The sequence below is a fragment of the Alligator mississippiensis genome, chromosome 12 (assembly GCF_030867095.1).
Source record: "Alligator mississippiensis isolate rAllMis1 chromosome 12, rAllMis1, whole genome shotgun sequence".
Lineage (NCBI taxonomy): Eukaryota > Metazoa > Chordata > Crocodylia > Alligatoridae > Alligator > Alligator mississippiensis.
The window spans coordinates 60270419-60295864 of NC_081835.1; the positions used below are offsets into that span (position 1 = coordinate 60270419).

Sequence of the window (25446 nt, forward strand, 5' to 3'; positions counted from 1 at the left end):
CTCCCCCGGGAGTGCGGCCGGGGGAGTGGGACGCCCTCAACCCACCTCCTCCCGCCGCGGCGCTACCCCGTCGCCATGGCCCGGCCGCCGCCGCTCCCCTCAGGCCACCCGCGCTGCCCTCGCCCCGCCCCCTCCGCCGTCACTTCCGGCCCCGCTAGGCGCCCGCGGGCGGAAGCCAGTTTGTTTGTCCTTCGGACGCCCCGCCCCCTGCAGGAGGAGGGTGTCACGTGGCGCTGACGTAGCGCGGAGCGGAGCGGGAAGGGGGATGTGAAGCAGAGCGAGCGCAACCTCTTCTTAAAGGGCCAGTGGCAGGCAAGGGGTCGGGGCTGGACTGCAACTGCTCCGGCTTTATGTTTCACGAGTGTTTCCTCCTCACCCTGGAAAAGAGGAGTCTGTAGGCAACCCCCTCCTTTGGGGACATGGGGGCTTGTCCCCATTGCACAGATGGGGAAACTGAGGCACAGCCAAGGGAGGCGCCTGGCTCAGCAGGAGGGCCAGGGACTAGGCTGCTGGGAGGCCCCCAAAACGCCCAGGTGAGCTTCGAAAGAATGAGACTTTCCTGAGAAAAATACAACTTTTTGCCCCTGCCTGCCACAGGCGATTGTCAGGCCTCCCTCCCCGCCTGCCTGCGACGGCTCGCGGGCCTCGGCCCCTCTGCGCAGGTGACCCCCCCCCAGGCCCAGGGTGCCTGTGCAGGCAGAGGGGCGCGGTGGGTGTTCGCTGGCAGACCCAGCGTGAACCCCCGCTGTTCGACCGCCTTCTCGCAGCTCTCTCCGCCGTCCCCGGAGGGCGTCCCTGTCAACACGGCAGGCACAGAAAAGCGAGGCAGGGTGGCGCTCGGACCCAGAGGTGTTTCTGCCCCCTGCGCGCAGGCCGCCAGCAGCACGAGGAGGGCTTCGTTGCATTTAACAGCTTTCCCTGTTACTATTAGCCTCTTTCCGTAGCTCTCATTTGTACACCTAGACCCCGCTAGGAAAGACCAAAAGGAGACCAACCCCAGCCTACAGCCTCATCTCTCCTGTGCAAAGACCTGCGGCTTCTGCAAACGGATTTGTGGCTCGAGGATTGGACTTTTCCGTCATCCCAAGACCCGTCACTGAGCCGTGGCAGAGATCATCCCTGAATGCAGGGATTGGCATTGCCGATGCTAACGCTTCTCCGACTTGAAAGGGTCTCAACAGGCTGCAAACGCCTCGCTTGTAACCTCAGCCTTTGCCATGTCTGCACATGCCAGGCTTTTCCTTGTAACACTATTCAGATCTTCCCTGTTCCAGGAAAACATATTCACCTACCCCTTTATCAGAAAGGCCTGAGTTTTATGGGATGCAATTATGCCTTTTTACTGCTGATTGAGCCATCATGATCTCATGCATAATACAGCAAGCTAATCAGGCCTTTGCCATGATTGACTCTCTCATAATTCAGGTTTTAATGCTGTTTCAGTATTGGTCTGTCCTTGTTTTCTTCGTTCTTTTTTCCTTTCCACCACCCATTTCTTTTAAGGTCTATTTATAGGGAGATAGGAAGTAGTTAATAATTCCATATTTCTCCGTGTCCGCTAGTCAGACATACAAACTCCATCCAGCCCTGCTGCTGAAAGAGACTAGAAATAATAACAGGATCATCTGGGTCAGCTACCGGAGAGGGGTGTTGTGTTGTGGGATGCTTTCCAACCCCTTTCCTACCACCACTAGGAAGGCAAGCAGCCTGTCTCTCTCAGCCCCTGTTAAAGGGGGTAACAGGCAGAGCTGCCCTAAACAGCTCTCTCTCTATACTGAACACTCTGCATATTGGCTCTAGTTGATTAGTTCTTGTCTTAGTTTAGCTTCACGTCTATTCAAATACTGTGTTACAAGTAGCTATTCTGCTTTACACTGGAACAGAGAACAAACAATTTAAGTGATATTTATTTTACTAGACCTGAGCTTGATTCAGAAGATGACTGTTTTAATTTACGTGTTTGCCTTCATTAAGAGCCATAGGTGAGAACCACAGAGGTTAATTTAAAGAGGAAGCTAGGAGAGCTCCTAAGGAAATTAGCTAACGCTCAATGGTTCTGGTCCAGTGGTTCATTGAAAGAAATATAATTCAATATTCATAAGTGTAAGTAGTAAAAGTTAAAAATCAGGAAAATACAGGTTAAACTACAAGCATGCTAAATTAAAGATCAAGCAGCACAATTATCAAATTCAGGTCAGATTAAAATCAATAACCAAAAACAAATTAACAGTGAATGAAACTCCATCAATTACATTCTTATGGAACCTAAAACAGACCATCTAAATGAGACTACTAATTTAATGATAAATCCCAGTGAGGATATTGTCTATGATGGTACAACCATCCTAGCTAGTTGACTGTGTGACTATTAAGCCAAATTATCCTGTTATCTTTAAATTACTTTTTTCAGTTAAATCTAAGATCATCTTAAGATTTCACAGTTATGTATGCTCACCAAATGGCTTTCTTACCTCCCAGCTTTAACACGGTGATATGCAGGCATTATCACTGATAGCTTCTAGGTGCTTTCATAAAAAAACATACGAGCAGACTGATGCAACGATTTAAACAAGACCAAATTTTACGGTTGGTTCAATCTGGCAATCAAGCTTTAATTTTCTCTACATGCACTCACACACACTCTGTACAGTTACACCTTAAAATAATAAAGCACAGCTGTCTTCCTGTCAATCAACACAAAAATAAAAGATATGCAAAATACTTCAGATGCAAAGTTGAACTCATCATCTTGTAGTTCTCAAGCTCAAGTGGGATTAGACACATAACTATGATCCAGAGACCTGGACATGATGGAGCCAGAATAAGTACCTCATGCTCATACTCTCTATTAGCTTCCCAGGCTCTTCCTGGGAAGCAGGAAAGTCAGTCAGTCCTGTTCTACATCTCATTGATTGCAAAGAAGCACACAACTCTGCATCTTTGGAACAACTCAACTTTGGCTGGTGGGTAGTTTGGAAAGTTTCCATTTAAGCAACATTTTCCTTTCAATGCCTATTGCTATGATCATAGTGCCACAACCCTCAAGATGCATCAGAGGGGTGGGAAAGAACAGTAAGTGCTGGGGAATTTTATCCCAGCCTATGCCTCTGAAATCAATTGCCAGATTACATGACTGTTGGCATAAAAATAATTATTCAGTACCCTCCATTCACCTGCACTCTCACACCCCTTTTAACAGTTCTGGAAATGTTTACTGTCTGACCAGTTCCTTGCCCAAGAAATAATAAGGAACTGACTAACTGGACAAAAAATCATGACCTTTTATTTGTAACTGTTCTTGGTTTATGCTCCATCTCAAAGGAGAAAGTTTACTTTGTAACTCCAATACAAATTCCATTTAAAATAGAGACAATTAAAAGTTTATATGAAGTCTGGGTTTAGATATCTTTTTTTTCCCTTTTTCTATATTGCCCACAAGCAGCAATCAGAGTTAAAGAAAATATTTTAATTATACAAGATAAACAGTTATGTATCCTTAAACCCAATAAACCACCAGAGGATCCACAGAGCTACCAACCCACCTCACTACTTCATGTTACACACAAATTCATGGGGTACCTAATCCTGAATAGAATCATTGACCCCCCAGCTCCCAAAAGAACAAACAGGGTTTTGAGAAAAGTGGCATACTGCTGACCAAATGACAGTACTTACATCTGACAAGGAAAATGGATTTGAAAGGAGGCTGAAAACAGGTGTAATCTTTATCAACCTCAGTCACTTATGACATGGTATGACCTCAAATATAAACTGTACTCCATGATACCTGACCACGAACTATATGCTTCCATCATGAACACGATCTCTAGCAGATCATTCAAACTCGTTAACAGCCAAGGAGACAAAAGCAGAGTACAAATTTGAAGAATGGAGTCCCCCAAGGGTTAGAGCTCAGACTTCCGGCATATATCATTTAAATGACACATGCATGCTGATGGTGTAGCCATAGCAGCCCAAAGAACAGACATGACAGAACTGGAAGAGACACTGAGCACTGACATGTTGCTGGGTTTTTGCTTGTAGCCATGTTGGTCTAAGGACATAGGCAGGCAAGTCTCTTTGGATAGATGTGATATCTTTTATTAGACCAACTGAGTAGTTGGAAAAAAAGTTCTTTGCAAGCTTTTGGGTGCAATCGCCCTTCTTCAGGCATAAGACGTCTCTGCTGTTCTGAGAATGAAAGAAGCTAAAAGTGTAATAGGATGTCAGTGAGAATGTAAATGAGCAGAAATTGGGAAAACAAAAGGTAGAGCAGGGAAGGGAGGGGAGGAAAAGTCAAAAGTCAGTAAGGGAGACTCTATACCAACACCAAACAAGTCCCTCATGGGGCACGACTTTGACAGAGAAGCATGGGTCAAGCTGAACAGAGTAAGATCTGGATACGGATGCTTCAAAACACCACTTCTCAAGATGAACATCTTGGACAGCTGATGTGTGAATGTGGTACTCAACAAACAGCACAGCACTTAATCCAAAACTGCAATCTTTACAAATGCACAGACAGAGTAGATGGAATTCATATGGTGGGCAATATCAAACAGCGGTTCATAGATCTGGAACTTGATATCTGATGCCATATGAAAAACGAAGAAAAATCTTTTAATTACACAGGCTCAATGCTTATACATATACATTGTAATCATGTGGTCTGGCTATTACATTCTCCTTCCCTACTCCGTTAACCCTAGGATTTCTAACTAGTACTTCTTAGGTCACATGTGCTGTTACCTCTCAGTTCCGTGTTCTTGGGGAACCCTGGCACAGGAGGCAGCCTGTCTGGCTCACAAAGAATTCCTCCCCCTCCACCCCCACCTGAACAAGAACTGATTATGAAAGACAATGAAGATGAAGTGGGAGACGCACCTAAAACCCTCCAGATAAGGGTGACAAGTGTGAAACAACTGCCCTTGGTCTCATTTGCATCCAAGATGGAACCAGATGACCATTCATTTACATGGGCGATGGAGAGCAGAAAGCCCAAAGCAAAGACTGCAGTGAATTCTGGGATCAGATAAGCAGGGGAGCACTGCATGATGGAGAATCTGTGCTCCAAATGCTAATCGACCCACATTTACACACACCCAGCTCAGCATTTATCAGACCAATTCTAATCTGGATTTACAAAGGACTCCCCACCCCCACACACACCCACCTCTAAGCAGAAGTAAAGTTTAATAGGCATCTTGGGCTGTACATTCCCGGTCCCACTATGGGAGGCCTATTTAAACTTGATTGACTAAAATTTGGTTGCTGGGTTAGGGAATGCTGAGGCAAAGAGACCGAGTCAGAGGGGGTATGGGCGACATTTGAAAAATGGTAAAGGGTTCATCACAGCTTCCAGCCTGTTGGAACCCTGACCACAAGTGTTGTCATACCTTTCCCCGGACGACTGGTGGAAGTCCTCCCCACCAAAGGTTATCAACACCCTAATAATTGCCTTAAGTCTGTTAAAAGACTATAGCAAGATCTGGAAAAGTCATGTTAAACTGAGGCTTGTTCACAACAAGTAAAAATCCAAAACCCTGATGCTAACAAGCTATCTATTGTTTCTGAAGAAACCATGAGATATCCCATCAGTATAGCTGCTATCCATAGGAATTTCAAGCTGGCTTCTGTCTGGTTACTTCTTAACCTTACGTTTTCCTGATTATCAACCAGTTTTCTGAGATGTTCCAAACCACATAATCCCTTGTCAAGAGAAAAGACAATGATTTACACTACTGAGAATACTTTGAAGCTGAACTGAGGGTATAAAAATCTGTAAAAAAAGCAGCAAAGTGTGTGTGTGCTTCAAGAGGAAAAGCCTTTGACACCATCCACTGTTGTTCTCGAGAAGCTGGAAGAAACAGATTGTCTCCCTTCAAGGATTGTGCTAAGAACTTTACCTGTCAGCATTGCAACCCAAGTGTCTTGGACTGGTGAGAACCCAGCTCTCGCTCTCTCTCTTTTCTCTCTCTAGGCATAGATTTCTGTACCTGAACTGTGTTAGTTCAGCTTGAGCTAAGTTTCCCCAAATATTTAGTGAAAACAGGGTAGTATTGTAATTGTTTGTGTTTGTTTTTCCTTTACATGTCTGTTACTACTAGTACCATTATATATTTCATATACTTAGCAATAAATAACTCTTATAGTCAAACTGGTAGTAACCGGGTATATTTTTCCTTCTCTGCTTCTCCTTCCCCGCTTGCTCTGCAGCAACACTTCTTTTACCTGAGCTAAAAATCCCTGTGAAGCCCAAAAACACTGTGGGATCTGCTCATCAAGAGGCTAAAGATTGGGATGTGCCAAGTTTGAAACACATAATGGGATCAGCTTGTACAGGCTGATTGACCCAGTTTGAACTGAATGCTGGCCCATGAGGGTGTCAGCTGGACACCCAGCCAGATTCAGAGGTATTCTGTTCACCTGTGTGCCTGTGTCTGACTGCAGTTTATTGTTGTTCTGATTAACTGATTCTTGGCATGTGAGGGTGTCAGCCTGTCCATGCTGATCAACCCAGCCAGGTCAGGCATGTCATGTTAATTTGTGTGTCTATGACCGATTTGGTGACTGGAGGAACCCAGTCCCATTGAAACTGAGTCCTGCAAGATAGCTCCATTGGGGGTGAGGACTTGCAGAAGGGAGAGATACAGCGCCGTATAGAAACACAAGTAACACAAGCTGCACATTGATAATTACCAAGACCCTAGAAACATATCCCTAATAAATGAGCACACCCCAAGGTGATGGGCAAATCTGGTAACAGCACGGTTGGATTGGTCCCCACACATCCATTTGTTCTGCAGAATGCTTAGCACTACTCTAGATGGTTTATAAATAAAATGGAAAATCCTTTTTTTTTTTTTAATTTCTGAACATGCAAATACGTTAGACGAAGTGGCTCGAGCAGGTTGAAGATTACATCCAACTGAAGAATGGAGTCCAAAATTACCATACCTTTTACATGACCTCCTCAGACTGGCTTACGCCATCCAGTTCAAATGAGCATCTGTCAGAGGTTGATTACTGTAGGACCACGAATACCTAACCTCGTTATATTTGGTATCATTATCCCTTGGCACTTGAAGAGCTGGACTTCAAAAAATCATGACCAACTAAAAACAAATCTGTCGTACATTTTTGTTCATTTTATTTGCCTTTTGTGATTGTACCTGTAAGGTTCAAATTTTCAACTTAGATTTTGTTTTTGTTAACTGCAAGATGACTACCACTTAACAACAAAATGACATGACTTGGGCTTCATAAGAAGTAGCAAAGCTCCTTGGATATTTATTTTTTTGACCAGGCTTTATTTAAAAAAAAAAAGAAAAGGCACATATATCATACAAAACTTTAAACTTTACCTAAACAGGCACAATTATTTACAGTCACTTTATCAAGTCACAGAAAATTGTAGGAGCAGCTGAAAACAGCTGGCAGACAGGTAAAAATGGCATCTACATTCATTTCATATTAACATATTCATGTTAATATTAATAGTTCCATGGAAAACAAATTAGCACATATGACCCATTAACTATTTGCTTTCTGCATTTGCTATATCAAAAATATTCAAGTCCTACATCCATAATTCTGGTTTGCTCATATATGCGTTTTAACTACTGTAATACAGCATTTTAATATATATAAGCCTTTCTTGTTTAGCAGATACAAAACAGAATAACCCTAGAACCAAAAGTACTAATAGTTTTTACAACATATAATACAACTGCATGAAGAACAAAAAAGCTGGTAAAACTACAGTTTAAAGCTCTGCAATTCCCCGCTAACAATGTAAGATAACAGAAGCACCTAAAACAGTGCCCTTGAGATGTGAAACAGGCTAAATCCACAGAGACATACTTGTTCTGGAATAAGCATACACACACATGGAACTTAACCTGATATAGCTAAATTCACACCCTGCCTTATGCACGAGTACTTTCATATGCAGACAAACCATTCAGAAATAACAACCAAGGCTTTATTTACCAAAGTCAACACTTCTAGTTAGAGAGAGGGAAACACACCCATAAAAAGCACTTCCAGTACATACATCATGTGTCCAAGAGACTATTATTGCGCTCTCATAAAATCTGAAGAAATTAAAACTGCTTCTGGACTACTAGTTAAATGGTAATGCTTCATAATTTTTGTAATAAGCTTTTGATAACTTATCCTATAGCAGCCAACATAATTATATTTTTTCTGAAAATCTTGTTCAAATCAGTCAGTTTTTACACTTTAGTTTTCTGGCTATTTTTATAGCATCAAAAAAAAAAAAAAATCAACTGAGTTTATATAAAACTTTACCATAAAATGGATTTGCCTCAACCAGCCAGAACAAAGGCCAAACAGGGGCGTGAAGGGATGGGACCATATAATCACTACCAGTGTTAACAACTTATATGAGCTATGCAACAATTACTTCTCTGCAGTCTGGCCAACAGCAAATTGATGCTACTAATAACCAGCATATTTCAATCATGTGGAAAACATTTAACAAAGGGTCTAAAAAGTCCTAATTCAACTCTAAAATGCAATGATTATCTCCAGATAAGATTATTCTCTCTTAAAACAGGAGGTCCCTTCAAGTTACCTAAGCTACTGACTGAAGGTTTGTTGTAACACATATGCAGAAAAGCAATTTTTTTTCTGCTTGCATAAACTTAGAACAAATGGACTTAAACATTTTTTTTTTAAAAGATCTAAATTAAACTTTAGGGTGGTGATACCAAAGTCAAGCAAAGAGGCTTAACATAGGTTTGTTACCAAATGGGCACATCTACACATGACATTTACTGCACAGTTGACTAATTAATTTTGCAGTAAACATTCTCAGCATCTACACATGCGCCCCTATTGGGATGCATGAAACAAACTCAGTAGCAGGGTAGTACTTGTAATTAGCGGGTAGTACTTGTAATTACAAGTATTACCCGCTGCGGTGTTTTTCATGCGCAGCAGTGCACGTGTAGACGTTGCCCCAGCTGGCTAGAGCACAGGACGCTTCAGTGCAGGGCTAGCCAGCAGGTAGCCCCCACACTGAAGCCTCCTCATGCCTCAACCAGCCACTCCACAGCACATGGAGCTCGGCTGGAGCAGCCCAGGATAGCAGGAGACCCAGAGGTCAGCCTGCCATCCACGTGCTGCACATGAATAAACTCCAGGGCACATTAATTGTACCTGTAGATATGCCCAATGTGTAGTAAATACAGCATTAAAATATGCTAGTGTGTTCCTCAAAAAAGGAAAAAAAAATATAACAAAGATGCTGCCTAAAATAAAACAAAATAAACTTCACACACTTCCACATAAAACAACAGAAATATGCAGAAATGCCTTTGCTTTGACAGTTATTTCATAGTTATATATATATTAGCCCTTCATCTAATCCTGGATTCAAGAGGACCAAAATTTGGCATTTTGGATATGGGGGAAAAGGGAGTGCCTTTAATAACAATCAATTATTGCCACCAGGGTTCTTATCCTCTTCTTTGCTGTCAAAGATATCGCTGATTCGGAAAAGCTTTTTCTGTTGGCTGGAAGTTAAATTTTCAGAAGGAAGTCTGTCTCGCTTTTTTTCTAACTTTCTCTGAAGCAATGGAATTGTCTCGTCATAAAGGTAATCGATAATTTCTTTAAAGAAAAAACAGAGCATTCCATTTATTCATAATTTTATTTTGGTCTTTTCATCAACAAGCTGTGTTTTTTCATTAAGCTTTACAAGACTGACATTCTTGCAAATATCATTCCTGCCCAGCCCAAGAAAACTAGCAGAGCCCAATGGGATATACGAGCCACAGTCCGATAGGAGGCGTGTTTGAAAACCCAATGGGACTTATAAGCCTCACATAGGGAAAGCCCAACTGAACCTCCAGGCAAGGTCAGAACCGAGAGGAAGCCAAGCCCAGACCACGTGTACGATTATTTTGAACATCTACTAAGAGCAGCAAGTCAAGTAGGCAGAGTTTAATTTTTGGGTGGAGATAAAGAGAGTACCAAAATTCTCCTCTTGGCTATTCCCCAGTAACCATATCAGCATACACACACATGTACATATGGGTACCATGGGAAGAACTAATGAAATCCAAAAAGCAGGGTGCTAAAAGTGGTAGGTTCGAGCATAATGCAGGATGACTTTATGAAATGAACCCACTTCTGTGTATTTGTTTTTATTAACCCCAAAATATTAAATAAAAATTAAACTAATTTGATCATATACAGGGAAAAGGTGACTCAGAGTACCACTGAAAGATTAACAGTCATAAGCTTTAAAAAAAATTGAAAGAATGCATAATGCAACCAAGAGAGATACTCACCAGGAAAAGTCTTTGTGTGCCAGAAGGGGACATACGTAGCCTTTAGCCTGGAAAATGTACCCTGAACATACGCTTCAGGGACATCTCTGAAAAAAGAAAGGTTTCAAATATGGGTAAAGACAGCCTATTACACAGTTTTATTATTATAGCAGTGTCATTCCAATGGCACTTTTTGCTCCAATTACTCATATCTGACACTGTGAGGTTGGCTATCTGAAATCTGCCTGGTCTTTAAAGTACCAAATACAAATAATTGGTCATGACAGTGGTTAACCTTATGCATGGGTACACCAAGGCAAAAACCATGTTATAAATGTGTATTACACACTTAGGAAGAAGAAAAAATAAGTGAAGCTGAAATTGCAAAGAATTTGTCATTCCTATCTGTTACTCTGTATGATCTGGGAAATGCAGAGGATTACATGGACAGAACTGGGTCATTTTGTACACTGTACTCAGGCTCTTCTAAGACACAGCTGCAATATTACAGATCCTTTATGCAACAGCCATCCTACGCAGGTAAAATAAGAATAACTCAAGTGTTACACATAGGATAAGTACAGGCATTCAGGAGGTTAAATCAGGTTCATAATGGCCACCCGATTTAAATTTAGCTCGTCCGGGTGCTGACCTTGCACTTACAGATGTGGTCTCAGTGACTGGCAATCAATCTAAACCTCTAACTGAACAGATGTTCTGAACACACAACCCAGTCTAAAAATGGGAGAACCCAGTTTAAGATAACCCTGCATCTATGCAGTATCAGACTCATTTGATTTAGGTCAAACCAGCACATGGAAGTTCTGTCCGCTTCTCCTCCACAGCCTTGAGGCTGGGAAAATCCAACCATTGGCTCCAGCCCTGGGGCTGCTCCCCACTTCCCCCACACTAGTCTTTTGCCCTCCCTGCTGGCCCCTTGCTCCCCCCAACACTCTCAACCCCCATCTTACAAGCCGCTTCAGGTGCAGATGCTTTTATCAGCCTCAGCCACTGCTGTTGCCGAAAAAATAAGTCCTGGGGGATGGGGACGTAGGTTCACTGAGGGGGGGACCCCATCCCACTCGCAGGTTGAGCTTGCCCCCGGCCATGATTTGTGAGTTGCACCTGCCCCCTTTACTGCACCCACAGGCCGTGCCTGTTCCCCCTACCCCTTGTGGGTCACACCTGCATCCCCCAACCCCTACATCGCGCCTGCCTCCCCAGTGGACCCCTGGTCCCCTCCAGTCTGCTGAACCCCCAACCCCCCCAGCTACTCCTCCTCCCCCCACCCCAATCCTGACTTACCTGATATTGGGCAGCCACTTTGAATCAATTTAACCTCCACCTAGTGCCCCAAATGTCTGTACTTAGCCAAACAGAAAAGCAACTTGGCCACTATGTTCACAGTGGTAGGAAAACTATAAGATAGGAAGGTGGAAAAAATAATTTCCTGTCATTTTAAGTTTAAACACCTATTCCTAAAATGTTATGTCATGTTACTGCATAGTGATCTGTAAGTGCACAGTCCTGTTGAATTCAGTGAGACACTGTGTGGCTGTAGGAGTCCAAGCTTGTCTATATTTCTGAGAACTTAGACAGGCTGGTTTTAGCCTAAAATAAAGGCCTTTTGATACAAGTAGCTTGACTTTTGTTCAGAAATGGGAGTTGTGTATGTAAAAATGCAGATTTTGCTAAATTAGAATGAACTGAGAATACTAAAAAATTGGTCAAGAACAGAAAAACAGACAGTTTTGGGCAAACAGAAGTCCTTTAAAGCAAGGCAAACCATATGAGAAATAACTGTTAAGTAAGATATGAGGCTACTATAGAAATGTGTGATGTAAATAAGCATCCACAGAAAAATGCACGCGTTAAGAAGTGAAGTGATGTAAACAAGATGGGTATAAAATTGGGGAAGCGGGTTTTGAAGACCCTAGAAAACCTTGATCTTCGGACCAAAAGTTTACCCTGCACAGAACTTAAACGTTGGAATTGAGAACCACCCCTGCCATGGACAAAACTTTACAGACTGATCAACTACTGATGTCATGTTCATTATTTTTTAAGGTGGTGAGCATATATGTTAATCCGATCATATTGCAGTAGAAGGTAAACATATTGCTTTATAATTGTATTAGCTCTAAAAGGATAATAAAATTAGTCTTTATGCTAAGTCTGATTTGTTAACGGAGTTTCTTTACTTAGTAAAAGGTCCGTACATTACAAAAAAATCCTTATTGCTTAATCCAAAAACGTAACATGGGCTGACTTCTAAAGACTGCCTGTTTGTGGCCAAATTCAAATATTAAAAAAAAAAAAAAAAGCTTTTACCCAATGACACTGCTGAGTTCTTCCCAGTTTATTTCATTAGCATCTTCCACCTTCATTTCATACAACCTAGGAATTGAAAAAGCAATTTATAGGCACAGCAGAAAGGGCAGTTTCATATCCTATTGGTCCATGATGCTCTTCCCCAACCAAGGCATATTCTACAAAGATAAACACTGCTGGTAAATCTGGGTGAAATTGTGCACACATGTTAAATATATAAAATGATGTTAAAACACCTTCACGGTTGCCAAACTGAAACAAAATGAAAGAGAAAAGGCAGAAAACTTAAAGGCAAAGATATTTCCTGCCCTTTCTACCTGCATGTTGAGAACAGCATTTTCAAACATTTCCAAATCAGTGATTTGGACATAGACACAGCTTTATATGTTTTTTCTACATACCTCGAGGTGCCAGGCACCTCGTGACTGCTAAGATGCTAGGGTGGATGGAACATCCCACAGGAGCATGGGGGGGCCCCTGCGTGCTCAGCAGCAAACTTGGAAGTGGACTGGAAGTGCTTCTGGTCCACATCTGGGTCTGCTGACCATGCTGGGAACCCGCCTGAGCTTCTCTGGGATGCTCTATCTGCACCAGCACTGCAGCATTCAGAGCCCCTGCTATCTAGAGGCATGTAGAAAAAACATTTAAAGCTGTGTCTATGTCCAAATTGTCGAATGTTTATGAATCTCTCCGATTCGATTCAGAGAGATTGAAGGGTCTCTTGAATTGATTCATATTCGGAGATTAAGCTCCCATATCAGGCCGAATCTCTGCAGAATCAAATCAGCAGCTGAAGCTTCGCACAGCCCTAGTGCTCAACTTAAAGGTCCCATGGGCTGGATGGGTAGCACAGGGCCAGTCTGTGAGCCTGATCCAGCACGGGGCTGGTGCGATCCAATCTGCGAGCCTCCCCACAGATCCAGAAATTTGCTTGTGGAGCAGTGTTGTCTGTATTAATTGCTATGGCTCTGGGAACAATTAACACTGTCACTGCTCCCCCATCACCAAATTTTCAGTCTTGTGGGAAGCCCCACCAGCCACAGATTGAGCATCACTGAAATCGTTAACATCTCCATTCTGAATTGCTCCCATCTCTCTGGAAATTTCATTTGTTAGGCTGCTTACAAGTAAGAAGGACCTTTTCTCTAACTGCCAGACATACCCTGGTTCTCTTTCCATACCATACACTGTCACCAGTAGAAGTTCTACTAACCAAATTGCACGCACACAGTTTCATAGTAGCTAGGGTCAGGAGAGACCTGAACAGATCATCTAGCCTGACCCCCTGCCACAGGCAGGAATGAATGCTGGGTTCACAAGACCCCAGACAGGTGATTGTCCAACCTCCTCTTGAATTTGCCCAAGGTTAGGGCGATGACCACTTCCCTGGGAAGTTGGTTCCAGATTTTGGTCACCCTAATTGTAAAATATTGCCTTCTGATCTCTAACCTAAACCTATTCTCCATCAGCTGATGACCATTGTTCCTTGTCACCCCAGGTGGGTGCTGGGGAGAAAAGGGCTCTGCCTATTTGCTGTTGATTCCCCCCTGATGAGCTTGTAGGCAGCCACCAGGTCCCCCCTTAGCCTCCTCTTGCTGAGGTTGAACAGGTTCAGGTCTTCTATATCTTCTATACTTCTCTCATTCCTCTATAGCAACCCCACTGCAGGCAGTAGACTTACACAGATGTTAGTAATTGGAACTTAAGTCATTGTGTTGACAATGCACAGGAGAAAGGACCCACTGCTTGCTCAGTAGCGCCTGTGTCAGCTGGGCAAGGCCAACCACAGCACAAAGAAATGGAGAACAAGCTTTCAGCTGATCAGACACAACAAATCCCTCTGCCTGTAAAGAAGTGCTGCTTGTATCTAAGCCAGCCACACACAGGATAGTTTAATATGCCTATATAAACTTTACAGAAAACAAGGAAGAGTACTTAATACCATGGGAACTTCTGTGTCTGAAATGACACACTTCATTTCTCTTGCATGTGCTCCCGAATGTCACCTGACAAACGCTCTACACACTGCAGCAAAAGCACACTGCATCATATTTATACGTACCTTTCAATGAGATTGATTTTAGCTCGCAACCCTTTTGTCCCATGACATACCGCCTCCCCATTGGACATCTTCTTCGTTAGAACTGAAAGCCTTGTAGGGGAGGGGAGAAAGACAATAAAAAAAAAAGAGAGAGATTTCCCCAACACTTAAAGTTAAAGTTTGGGTAAAAAAACCAAAAACATTCTAACTTGTTCAGTGATAAAAAAAGAGATGATTATATATTTTGTTAATTGTTCCAGAAGTCTTGGGCCTTCATAGGCCTATGGCTTCACTGTCTTATAACTTCCAATGCTTTTATCTTTCTTTTCTCATAATCCGGTTAACCTATTCTACATGAAGAGGTTACACTGAAATCTAAGCAACTTAATCTAATGCAGCTACCCAAACTAGGGAACTGAATCTTGCAACCTATGTCAGTTCAAGCCCATTCACTACAATGGAGTCTAAGAGCAAATTCTGGCTCTAAGTTTCCTATTTGGTAGGACTCTTGCCTATCTGCCAGCTTTCAGTTTCTTTTCCTTAGGAAGAGCAAGTAGGCAGTTGCCATCTTAAGTTGTGCCCTTTCTTTTAAAAAATTATCTTTCATAAACACAATACCACATGATGGAGACACTTAAGTATACATGTGATGTTATAAAAGAAAGTAGCTCCACTTTCAATTAGTCATACACTTACAACTTTGCAGAACTAGGACTTAAGTTGTGTATAAACAGAGAAGATTTAGAGTTGAAAAAGCAATGTGTCTTTGTACACCAACTAGCCTCAACACTGATGCAAATACAACAATTTAAAAAAATTATTATAATTAATTTTTGGACTGGTATCAATTTGCCTGATCCCACACCAGAGGCTTCTCTGCTCTCAAATCAGTAAGCTCCAATGAAAAAAAACTGACACAAGCATAATAAAAAAGACAGTACATAAGTAAGCATTATATATCACTTGTGATTTGTTTGGATTTTTCTTCTTCTTTCGTTTCCTATAATGAAGTTATACTTAATATTGCACAGAGCTGTACAACCGTTGTGGCAAAGTACCCTGTGTGATTAAAGTAATGAGAGTCATATCTTTCAACAAGCATTACAAGATTTGGCATTAAGATCTGGCCTACCATTTTTTATTTCTCTAGACTAAGAATTTGGGTAATTTTAGCAATAACATTATATAGCACTAAAAACTTGAAACACTTTTTTTCTATCCCACATTCTGTTGTTATTATTACCTGTTGTTTATTAAGCAAATACACATCCAGAGACAACCAATTTGAAGAAAGCAAACACAGAAGTCAAAAAGATAATCCCAGACTTGTATAACTCCCAAGCCTTTTATACAAACTTACCACCTAGATTTACACTGTCTCCAATGTCTAGTTCCTACTTTGGTTTGTATCTCAATCCAAGGTAGGTTCTTGTAGAGTTTTTCACGCTCAACTGAAAGAGTTTCTTCCGAGTTTTCCAAGAGAAGAGAATCTGAGTCTTCCTTCATGGCCCGTTCCTGAATTATCTCCTCTACCGCTTTAATTAGCCTCTCGGTCTCCTCCTTACTCCAGGGACCGGCATTAATTTCTATGTCGAATAAAAAAGCCAAACAATTTAGATAAAACCTCTCACCAATTGACCCAAAGAGCAAAATAATCAAGTGAGTGTGTTCAGTTCTGCAATATATTTACAAGATCAGTCCCACATTCAATCTAGATGTTTTTCCACAGCAGATTTGAGACAGGTCATCCAGCCCAGTGGATAAGGAGTGTAGTAGAAGCTAAGAAATCCATTCACAAACCTGCCACTAATTCCTCTGATAGTCAGGCAAGCAACATTGCCTGCTTGGCTCAAGCTTTCAAAAAATCTCCTAATATTAGGCAGCCTAAGTCAAATTTAGTCACGCACAAGGGACCTGCAGCCTGTTTTTTAAAAGTACTGGCAAGCAGCAAACCCAATGAACTCAGTGGGCACTGCTATGGGCTCAGCATTTCTGAAAAAAATTCAGGCCACTTACTTGTGTGCCTACACATGGATTTAGGAGCCTATCACTAGACTATTTTTTCTTTTTTTGGTAAAATTAGGTCTGTGGATCAGTTTCTTGACCCAAAAACTTATCTGCTTCAGAGGGTTGTTGTGAGATTAGCAAATAAAGACACTATTATAAATTAATTCCAGCTGCTGCTTCCAACAGCTGAAAAAATAAAAATGGACCTCTCAAAGAAAAGGGATGCTTTTTCCTCACCATGTTCTAATGGATTATAGTCTACCTTTTATTTTTACTACAGTTTGAAATAAAGGCAGCCTCTCTAGCATTCTGCATAAGGATTTGACAAGTTAAGTGAGGAAAGACTGGAATTCAAACAAGTCTACAACCTCTCATTTCATTTCTCCAGAAAACAAACTTACCTGATGTTTCTTAAGTATCAAATTAAAAACATTTGGACAGCTGCTATTGTGTCAGTTGGGATATTTTCCCTACTCTTACAATGAAAGAACATGGGGAAAGGACACACTAAATAAGTTAACTTCTTAGTACCAGCTAATGCACTAATAGTGCATCCCTGTGAACATTTTAACTGCTATCCCACATAAGCAAGGAGACTCTTTCTAGTATTCAAACTGGAGGACGAAAGAATTTCTTCTCATTTTTTAGGAACAAGCCCTAAAAAATATAAATCAAGCTCCTGTTAGGGCTAAAATGAACTGCAGCCAGCCCAACATAGATTCATAGATGCTAGGGTTGGAAGGGACCTCAACAGATCATTGAGTCTGACCCCCTGCCTAGGCAGGAAAGAGTGCTCGGGTCAGATGACATCCCTTAAGTAAAGTGCAGATTTACAAATACATCTTCCTCTACATAGAAGTCAGATTTCCCATAGCTTAGGGATATCATTATATATGATATTCTCTAAAAAAGTTAGTTGACCACATTTTGTTAATCTTGGACAAAAGTAATTAGATAAAGAGCCTTTGGGGGGCATTGTTTGGCTGTTTTATAAAAAAGACAAAAACCCAAAACAAAACATGTAGCCTAGCAATCTATAATTCCTAAGGTGAGCAGCTGAGCAGCCTTAAAACCAGATGGTTATTAAGTTAGCCGCAATAAAATTTCCACTGACATATTTCTCAATGGCCTGATTGTGAAGCACTACATGAAACTCTTGGGAGAGGACGGCCCAACAGCAAGAGAAATGGAATGCATTCTACTTTATTTCTTGTCTGGCTTGCTGCCAGTGAACATTGTAACTTTGAGGCTCTTACATGCACTTAGACTGGGACAACCCACACGGTTAAAACAAGACCCGAATCTCAAAAGGTCTTGGGAGTACTGTACTCGGGGCCAGGTTTTCACAGGCATCTAGGAATCTATTAGAAGTGTCAAACTGCCTACGCAGGTTGGCTAACACCAATTTTAATCGAAACTTAACACCTGATGTCCTAGCAGGATTTTCAGAACTGCCTAAGCTCTTTTCAAATCCTGGTTCTTACCTCAGTCAGGCTTTCTGACTGACATGTGTCAATCTATATGTTGATCTTTTAATCAAATGTTAAATCTTGCGTTATTTCAATTCTGTACCTCTAATCAGAAATGTTTGTTTTTATCAACTACACACACAGATTCACCGCAAAAAGCAACTTGGAAAAAACAGAAACCAGTGGAACCCAAAGCAAGAACCCTGTCCAGTACATGATATCCAAAGAACCCAAGAGTACTTGTTGGAACTGTAACTAAAACAATAAATTATTTTTAATTTCTGACATGCAGAGCTTGAATTTTTAGTTTTAATGCTGACTTACGGGCCTTCATCTGAGAATACTTGAGAGCAACTGAGAGGTTGCTACGGTTCATCAGCCCAGAAATCTTCTTCCAGTTGTTGCCATGTATAGCATGATATCTCTTTAATTGTTCTTTCTCCTCCTCAGAATACCTAACGCAGCGAAGGTAAACAGAAGAATAAACAGGCTGAAAAAGCCCAGTTGTTTTAAAGGAACTGAAAATCCACAAAGTACAAAAATCCACAAGTTCCATCTTTCATTACCGTTTCAAGTAATATTTATAAAATGGTCTTTTCTTTAACGCTTCTGTTGCATTAAGGTTAGTCTGTTATGATGTTCATTTGTCAGTTTAGTATGTTCCATTATTGGCACCAGCCTATTCTATCCATCTCCCATTTGTATGAATCAAGTGACAGGATTGAGAAAAAATATTTTTAAACTAGAAAAACTGAAATGCAAAATCATAAAATTGTCCAGGAAATTCAGGAACAGAGGATGTCCTTTGGAGAAGTTACCTTTTGCTCACGCAGTCATTATGAAACGTGCAACTTGCTACTTTCAGACTATAAAGCTGCACAAAAAAAATAATAAGTGTCTATGGAAGTTAGTATCTGCAATCTATCTTTTGTTTCTGAATACCATCCAAACTGACTGCAACTGCTAAAAGGGTTCTTCTAATGCAAAGTATTAAACTCATGGAAAGATACATGCTGCCTAAAATACAAACCTCACCTTGTTTCATGCTATCACAGCTGCAATCACAGCAGAAACTCTGGAATCCAAGTTCAGAGCATGGCCTTCACTGCGAGAGTCCTACAAACCCGAAATACTCTTTCCTCCCCAATCGACCAAAACCCAGATTTGTTAACTTCCTATTGAGCTGCAAGAGCTAACTTTTGGCTCACTATTTGAAGAGGGACTAGATTTCGTATCACATAAAGAACATATTGTAATTTGCAGATAATGCATGATTTAGAACTGATCAATAGAACAATGTCATTTGCTCATTGCTCTCACACGTGGGAAGGTTCTTTGTTGTGTGTGTTACAAAAACTAAATCAAGGTGTGACTATCAAAGACCAACTCTTAGTGCACAGCAATACCTAACATACACTCTTACCGGCCTCTATAGTTGCTTGGGTCAAACATCTTCCTTGCCCGCGCATATATCAGTCTCCAAGGTCGAGGAATTCCCTTAGCTACAAAGTAAAAAATTCTTTTTTTAAAATGCATTTTACCCAGTGAAAAGGCCATTGAAGAAAGAAACATAGCACAATCAAGAAAAATTATCAATGATAGTTCTTACATTGTTCAATGCTTATAATCTGCTGTACTAAAAATACTGGAAGAGAAAAGGAGTATGGACCTATTGCAACTGATACTTCTCAACAGTTTCAATCAAACAGTGCAAGATGTCTACCCATAAACTTATTTTCTAGCCAAAAGAAATGGTACAAATTGTGCTCTTGATCATGTGTGCTTCTGGTTTTGAAAACTCTAAAATGTGTGTGGTAAGGTGAAGCTGAATTTTAATCTGCAAACCCTTCATAAGTGAACACAGATACTCAGATCAGTGGCAAAGATATTTAACAAACTTCATATCGCCTTAAAACTGCACTTTATTATTTTTATCAGATTTACAGTTGAAAACTAAATCCTTTTTAAACAGCAAATGGTTTTATATGGCGTGCAATAATGCCACCGTTAGAGAGCAAGATCCATCTTTTAAGAGCAATTATATAATACTCACCAAGTTTCTCACAAAATCTGTATGTTACTTTCAGTTTGGTGATGCTTTGTTTCTCTTCTGGGAACCTATAAGTAAATAATAGTTTCTCCGCACTTTCTAGTCCTGTAAGTGATAAAAAGTCTTCAACATTTTTCTGTATCCGATTATTTTCCTTCTTAGAAAACCTGCCAAACTTGACAGCAACACCTAGAACATACAAAACATTTGGTTTACGAAAACAGAACTCTAGTTACAACTTGCCTGCATTTCATGGTGAAAATGCAGGTTTACAAAATATTATGTCAAACAGGCAATGAAAAGTCAATGCTCTGAAGAGACAATATATATCAACTCGCAGAGAGAGAAGAGCAGTTTGGAAATGGAATATTCATATGTAGCATCTTGACTATAACCTGGATGCCAGGATACTGGCCCGTAAGTAAGGCTGGAATAAAAGGAAAACAGAACTAAGAAATAAGCAAGTAATAGAACTAGGGCTATCAGACGATTTAAAAATTTGATCGCAGTTAGTTGTGTGATTAAAATTAGGGATTTTAATGCACCTGGGGGTACATGCAGCAGCAGAAGCCCCCCACCCTTGGATGAGCCTCCCGCAGATCCGTCCCATGACCTGCCCTAGCCCTAGGGCCCCATTCATCCCAGCCTCTGCCCCACTCCTTCCCTTACCATGGGGGACTCTATCTGCACCTACCCACTCCCCGCCTTTTCCCTTCCCCACATCCCTTCCCTTTCCCCTTCACAGACTTGTCTGCTGGGCACTTTTTACATGCCACTGGGCTACGTGTCTGGGCATCTGCAGGCTGCAGCTGCATGTCTGTGTGTATACCCCACCCCCCTGCTGCAGCGACCTAAAGCCCCCACCCAGGCTGCCCTATAGTCCTTTATGTTGCCACCGCTGCCCTGCAGGGTGGCCCAGAGGCCACTGTGACAGCAGTGAAGCGGAGTCTGGGCACAGGCTCCAAAACCACGTGCGCAATAAGCGCCTTAAAAAAATTAAGGCAAACGATTGTGTTAATCACGCATTAACCACAATTAATTGATAGCCCTAAACAGAACCATTTGTGCTTAGACTGCAACCCTCATTTTTAATAGAATACAGCACAGAGAAATAATCTAATCAGAGGAGAAATATTTCATATCGTGAAGGAATGCTCTTATCCAAGTTGATAATAGAAATGTTTTCCCCTCTGCTAGAGATTTTAAACCTGTTGCCATTCTACTGGAATTAGATGTGCTGCATGAGTCTCCTATATTTCAATTTCTAGAAGTCAGATATTCTGGGTATAAAATGCACTATATAAAATCAAATCCTTTCCTCCTCTGTCAAACTACTTTCAGATGTCACCTGCCTCCTGGCTCTGTCAATATAGTGCTCCCTTGGGATCTCACCTTTGTTCTTAAATTTTTTGAACCTGGTCAGGTCTGTTCCAGCCATCTTCAGGATAGATTCATCTGACATTTTTCTCACGTGAGGAATAAACTCCTCCAGTTCCTGTTTTGCAGCCTCCAAATGCAGCTGCGGCTGTGGGCTAAATTCCAGGAACTCTTCATTTTTCAACATGGAGATTTCAGAGTCTGCATATTCAGTAAGGGAAACATTCTGGTCTTCCTCATTTTTAAATGCCACTGACACTGGTAATCTGATAACGAGAATAATTAGAGTTCACTACTGAAGATTATCAATTCTGAAAGTCAAATCACTTTTTCAAGCAAAAGATACGGGAATTGTGCTACCCACTTCATGCTACTCTATTTATAGTCCTACAATACAGCTGCAATTCCAAATAATTTTGATAATGACATAGCAGCAGCCAACCTTTACAGCTAGCTTTGTTGAAGTGGTCTACCACTCCAAAAGGTTGCCAACCCCTGCTTTAATTTACTATTCTTTTAATAATCTAAATAATACCTCAGTGCAATTACATATAGCCCTACAATTAGCAGACTCCTCTTAAGACCTCCACACTTTTTAGGCAGACTCCTGTACCCGCCTTTAACTCCACTGAAGTCTTCCCACACAGAGTTCACTGTACGTATAGGGCATAATGTTTGAAGCTATTTCTCTCCTCAACTTGCAAGCCTAACCAAATAAAATCATTTTTCATGTATTTCCATGCAGGGAATGTAGTTCTTTGAGTCTTAAGGATAGCCTGTAATCAGGACACAGGAAGTCAAGGCAGTGACAGTCAGCAATGCTGCAGGTCTCACGTAATCTTCATTGTTTTTCTGAATCCAGGTATTTAAGACATACAGACTAAGGAGAGAAAAATGTACTAGGGCTCAGGTGACATGGTGATGAAAGCACTAAGAAAACTGAGCTAAAGGGAATCCAAGCCTTACTTTTTCTCAGGTTCTGATGGTACTTGTTGCAAGCTTGATCTCCGTCTCTTTTTAATCTTTCTAACTGGCACCAAGGCTTCTTCAGAAGAGCCATTATCAGCTCCTGAAGTAACCTGAGGAATAGCAGTGGGAATATCCATGGGACCTTCCTTAAATCCAAAAACAATTTCTGTAGCTTCTGAGACTGCCTGATCGGAAGACTCTCCACCTCTATAACCCTTTCTGGGCACTGCTGTAGGTGACCTCAACTTTGCCATCTTATTTTTTACCTCTCGCAATGAGGTAGAATTTTGTTTTGCACATGACAGAAGTAATGATGCCGAGTTTTCATCTGTGGCTTCTTGTGTATGACTGAGATTGGTCTGTCCCCTCTTTTTTTTCTTTTTTTGCGTTTTGGAAGCATATTCATCAAAAACAAGCAGTTCCTTCACCTCATCCTGTTCCTCTGACAAACTCTTTTTTCTTTTTTTCGTCTTCGTAGGTACAATTACACAATCGACATTCCCTAAAGGGTCCAGGCTGCTAGCATTATTGTCTTCTGAGATGTATAATACACTGTTTTCCTCATGCAGGCTGCTGCTTTTTTTGTGCTTCTGTTTCTTTTGCTTCTTTTTCTCTTGGGAAGCATCTATTACAGCCTCATTATTAATTTCATCCTCCCACAAAATAAGAGAATCATCTAGACTTGTGGCAAGATTCTTTTTCCTGTTTTTCTTTTTCTTCTTTTTCTGCAACTCACTGCTCTGTGAACCTTGATCTTCAGAAAGCACAGGAGAAGGACAGCAGGCATCTATGCTCAACTCACATTTGTCTCCATCACTCGCAAGGCTCTCAGTGTGCTCTCCATTTCTCTTTTTCTTCTTTTTCTTCTTGACAGAGCGACAGCTCTGTAGAAAATGTGTGTTGGCTTCTTCAGTCATAGCTGCCAGCTCCTTTAATGAAAAGAAGATAAATCTTACTCAAGTGCTATCATTACATAAGCAAACTTCATGAAAAACCACCAACATCCTTCAGGATACATTCTGGTTATATCATCTTATTAATATAGTTCATATAAGGCTAAAGAAAAAAGGATTAAAAGTTTTAACTAGTTAGTTAACTTAGTTAACTTTTAATTAGTTTAATTAAAAGTTAACTTTAAAAGTTAACTAAGGCACTGGCTTAAAAGTCACACGACTGTATCTAAAGAATCAAAATGAAAGCGACTTGCTTTCATTTTTGAAAAATGACACCTCCTTGGCTCAACAAAACTGCTTTGCTGCTGAGGCTCCAGCGCCCTCCAACTCGGCTGCCAAGTACGTGGGCAAGACCAGCGGCTCTGGAGCCGCAAGAGCATCACGCGGAGCTCGGCACCGCGGCTCGTTCCCGCGGCAGCAGCCGAGCACCCGCGATGCCAGGCCTCTCTCCGCAGGCCCCACACGGGACACGGCACGAGGGGTCCTCGGGACCGACCCAGCCCCTGGGCCGGCCTCGCGCCGCTCTTCCAGCTTGCGGACCAGTCCTGCTCCCCTCACCCAGCCCGCGGGGCCGGCCGAGCCCGACACCCCTGCTTCGCATACAGAAAAGCGAGGAGGTGCAGAGAAGGGCAACAGGGATGATTCACGTGGAGAGGCTGCCGTAGGAGGAGAGGCTAAGGCCCGCTCAATTTAGTGAAAAAGAGACGCGTGAGAGAGGGGGTTACAAAATACTCCATGCCAAACAGGAACCTGACAGGGATTTTTCGACGGATCTCGCTCGCGATACGAGAACGAGGCAACCCCAGGTTAAAACCGACCACAGGGAGCACCTTTCACCCAAGGGGCCGTTTAAGCCTGGGACGAGCTTCCTGCACCTGAATGCTGGAAGCTGCAAGGGGGGGGAGGGGAGGTAAAGACCCTGTCGTGCCCAGCCCCCCCCCCCGGCCAGGGCCGCTCCTATGGACCCCTCCCGCGCACAAGGCCCGCGGAGACGCAGGGGCTCATCCGCCCCTCCCGCCCTGCACCCGGGCAGGCGCCGCCACCGCACATGCACCCGCACCCGCACCCGCTTGCAGCAACTTCCGGAAACCTGTCCGCCGCCTCCCCTTCCCCGCGGACCAGGCACGTCCCCGCCGCGTTCCGACTCTCTTCTCACCGGAAGTGTCCCCGCCCGGACCGGCAGGGGACGGACCCGTGCGTCCGCTGTGCCACAGCCTCTCCCGAGTGCGCCCCCTGCAGGGCGGAGGGGGAGCTGCACTGTGCGGGGCTGGGGCTGGGGCTGGGGCAGGGACAGCCGGGCCGGGAAGGGCCGGGGGTGCGGGAGGGAGGGTTTGGGGTGCTGGCAGCATGTGCACAGCTCCAGACCAACATACGTGTGTGTGTATACATGTGTGTATATATATATGTGTGCACGTATATATGTGTGTGTGTATACATGTGTGCATGTATATAGATATGTGTGTGTGTGTGTGTGTGTGTGTGTTTTCATTCCATGCAGGAAGAGCACACACCAACTGCTGAAACTTCCTTAGCCTGACGAAGGGTTTTTGAACCCAAAAGCTTGCTTAATAACTATTCTCCAACTATTTGAGTTGGTCTAATAAAAGATATCAAATTCACCCAAGGAACCTTGTCTGCCTATGTCCTTAGACAAACACGGCTACAACCTAAACCCCTGTATGCATGTATATATATGTGTGTATGTGTATATATATAATAGTATGTATGTGTATATGTGTGTGTGTGTGTATATATATATATATATAGTGTGTGTGTGTGTGTGTAGTGTGTGTGTGTGTACACATACATAATACATAGATGGACTGTGTGTACACATATGTATGTGTGTATACACATATGTACATACATATATTTACCCTAGAGGTCTTCAAGAGAAGACTGGACGGTGACCTGGCTGGGGTCACCTGACCCCAGATGTCTTTCCTGC

At 42.2% G+C, this 25446-nt stretch overlaps 2 protein-coding genes and 1 long non-coding RNA gene across 4 annotated transcripts in view; 1 reads left to right on the forward strand and 2 right to left on the reverse strand.

Moving 5' to 3' along the window:
- SETX (senataxin) overlaps positions 1–108 on the reverse strand; it is a 42118-nt gene extending 42010 nt beyond the window's left edge. The window contains exon 1 of the mRNA XM_006259989.4: positions 46–108. The gene's annotated coding sequence lies outside the window, so the exon portion shown is untranslated. The remainder of the gene's footprint in view (positions 1–45) is intronic.
- Positions 109–246: 138 nt separating this feature from the next.
- LOC109286533 (uncharacterized) lies at positions 247–2543 on the forward strand. Its single transcript, XR_002094603.2, has 2 exons — positions 247–533; positions 964–2543. It is a non-coding gene; the product is annotated as an uncharacterized LOC109286533 (long non-coding RNA).
- Positions 2544–7259: 4716 nt separating this feature from the next.
- On the reverse strand, positions 7260–24663 carry TTF1 (transcription termination factor 1). 2 transcript variants are annotated; one of them, XM_006259988.4, is made up of 11 exons: positions 24565–24663; positions 22543–23474; positions 21592–21842; positions 20203–20388; positions 19573–19651; positions 18474–18604; positions 16034–16259; positions 14695–14784; positions 12633–12698; positions 10323–10408; positions 7260–9639 (listed from the first exon to the last, which is right to left on the reverse strand). In XM_006259988.4, the coding sequence occupies exons 2-11, from the start codon at positions 23460–23462 to the stop codon at positions 9464–9466; spliced, it is 2211 nt and encodes a 736-aa protein (XP_006260050.2). In that variant the 5' UTR covers positions 23463–23474; positions 24565–24663; the 3' UTR covers positions 7260–9463. The 2 variants fall into 2 exon arrangements, with proteins under 2 accessions (XP_006260050.2, XP_014459306.1); XM_014603820.3 differs by having other exon boundaries at positions 24559–24596.
- Between the last annotated feature and the right edge of the window lie 783 nt (positions 24664–25446).

Coding starts and splice junctions, on each gene's coding strand:
- TTF1 (XM_006259988.4), bottom strand. CDS start 23,462: ATGACTGAAGAAGCCAACACACATTTTCTACAGAGCTGTCGCTCTGTC. Junction 14,785..16,033: donor AGACAGTGTAAATCTAGGTG/GTAAGTTTGTAT, acceptor CTCCCCTACAAG/GCTTTCAGTTCTAACGAAGA. Junction 9,640..10,322: donor GCACACAAAGACTTTTCCTG/GTGAGTATCTCT, acceptor TTTTCTTTAAAG/AAATTATCGATTACCTTTAT.